The sequence below is a fragment of the Miscanthus floridulus genome, chromosome 6 (genome assembly GCF_019320115.1).
Source record: "Miscanthus floridulus cultivar M001 chromosome 6, ASM1932011v1, whole genome shotgun sequence".
Classification (NCBI taxonomy): Eukaryota; Viridiplantae; Streptophyta; class Magnoliopsida; order Poales; family Poaceae; genus Miscanthus; species Miscanthus floridulus.
In genome coordinates, this window is record NC_089585.1 from 118,355,116 (window position 1) to 118,357,147 (window position 2,032).

At 42.8% G+C, this 2,032-nt stretch overlaps 1 protein-coding gene across 1 annotated transcript; it reads right to left on the reverse strand.

Annotated features, from left to right (window-relative positions):
- Positions 1-615: 615 nt before the first annotated feature.
- On the reverse strand, positions 616-1,628 carry LOC136461101 (uncharacterized). Its single transcript, XM_066460548.1, has 2 exons — positions 1,278-1,628; positions 616-1,164 (listed from the first exon to the last, which is right to left on the reverse strand). The coding sequence occupies exons 1-2, from the start codon at positions 1,626-1,628 to the stop codon at positions 616-618; spliced, it is 900 nt and encodes a 299-aa protein (XP_066316645.1).
- Positions 1,629-2,032: the final 404 nt, after the last annotated feature.

A 2,032-nucleotide genomic window follows, 5' to 3' on the forward strand; every position in this document is an offset into this window, starting at 1 on the left:
TCAAGTAGGTACACAACATGCCTTCTCACTTCTTCATCCTCGTAGATCTCTATAACCTTAGCCTAATTTGGGTGGCCCTTGAAAATGGTCAGGTGTCCAAGTCCCCTTAGAGCTGCATTTAGTTGACGGATAATCCCAGTCAATATACCAGGTGGTAAGGCCCTTGAAATCTTCCTCCTTTTGGCAAACAAGACCATTATCTTCTCTCTGATTGCATCTACCATGCAATGCACATGAAGGTCTTTGTGCTCTTTGATCCAACAATTCCATGATTCTACCAAATTGTTGTTGATATAGTCACACTTGATGTGTTTTGAGAATTTACTTCTAGCCCATAAAAAAAGATGATGCTCTATCAGCCATTTCTACACATCTAGACTAGCTTTGAAGACTTTGTCAAAAAAGTACTTGAATTTGTGTGGTGAGTAAACTCTAGCTGCAAGCCACATGTTTTTGCCATACACATCACTAGTGTAGTATTTCTTCATGTTCTCCATTAAGTGTCTGAAACATTCTCTCATCTCTGCTTGTGGAAAGACTAGTCTAACAGCTAACTCCAACCCTTTACATGCATCAATGCAGATAGCTAGCTTATCCATGGGTCCAATGGCCTTCCTAAGTTGCTCCATAAACCAGACCTAGTTTCCCTTTTGTCTTTGACTCAAACAATCCAAAGGCTAGAGGAAACATCCAATTGTGGCCATCTAAAGCTAAGGCTATAGGCATGTGGCCATTCCACATCCCGTTAAGTGCAGTGGAATCTACACTTATGTAAGGCCTATAGTCATTCAAGAATCCATCTATACTAGCCCTGAATGCACAGAAGAATCTGCTAAACCTAATTTTCCCATCCTTAGGATCAGTGACAGTGTCTATCTCTACAACACTTCTAGGTGATCTCTGCTCTATCTCAGCCTTAAACCTAAATAAATAATTAAAAGAATCATTCCATTTACCAAATAACTTATCTGATGCTCTCTGCCTCCCATTGTACATTGTCTGGTAGGGGATGTCAATCTTGTACTTGTAATTTAGCTCTTCTTTGAGTTCTTTAGCCCCCATTTGTGGGTTCCTCTTGAGGTAGGGGATTACTCTCTCAGCCACCCAAGCTATAGCTGCCATCCTACTGACAACCTTTTGTGTAGATGCATAGTTATGGACCCCCTAATTGATTTGAATCTGCATAATAAAAACAAAAGAACATATGAAGACAACAAAAAAGCAACATTCAACAAACACAGAAAAAGATGTTATTCAACAATAAAAAAAGATTGTACCCTGACACTGCCATCATGTTGGGTTCTAGCTCTAAGAATCCATGGGCAGCCTAGAGCAGCATAATTAGCCATGAACCTTTCTTTGTCTAAATGCTCAGTATCATACTCAAACTCCTTAACTATAGCATGCTGCCTAACAGCTAGCCTAAACTTAGCCATGCTGGGATAGCATGTGCCAACACTGATATCAGGATTGTCCTTGTCCCATTCATGCATTGGTTCTACATCAACTGTATCATCAACATTAACAGCTATGTCATTCATATATGCCTGCATCTCTGCTGACATAGCTGGAATGGGCACCTCTTCTCTAGATCCTTTTGTGGTTGTCTCTAACTCCATGAACCCCATTGTCTCATAAACCTTGTCCTCATTAGCAACCTCTTTTGCTAAACCATCATTATCGGGTACCACGAGAAGGGGTCCCCTAAGCAACAATAAAAAAAATCGCTTAGACCCTATCAAAATCAAAGCCAAGGGACAACTATTGGCTAAACCTTGGCCATGTCCAAGGCCACCTACTCTCCACCTCGCTAGAGGCCTCGCATGGAAGGCCTCGAATGGCCTACTAAATCTCTGCCTCGCTCGGGGCCTCGCATGAGAGGCCTCGGACGATCTATCGATTTTCTGCCTCGCTCAAGGTCTCACGTGAAAGGCCTTGGCCGGGGATCCGATTCTCCATCTCACCCGAGGCCCCACGCATATAGCCTCGGATGAGACGCTAAATCTCCATCCCACTCGAAGCTGGCTCGGCA

Excerpts from the sequence above, each read along its gene's own strand:
- LOC136461101 (XM_066460548.1), bottom strand. The coding sequence starts at position 1,628 with ATGGGGTTCATGGAGTTAGAGACAACCACAAAAGGATCTAGAGAAGAG. Across the intron at positions 1,165-1,277 it reads AACATGATGGCAGTGTCAGG|GGGGTCCATAACTATGCATC; the intron begins GTACAATCTTTT and ends CAAATCAATTAG.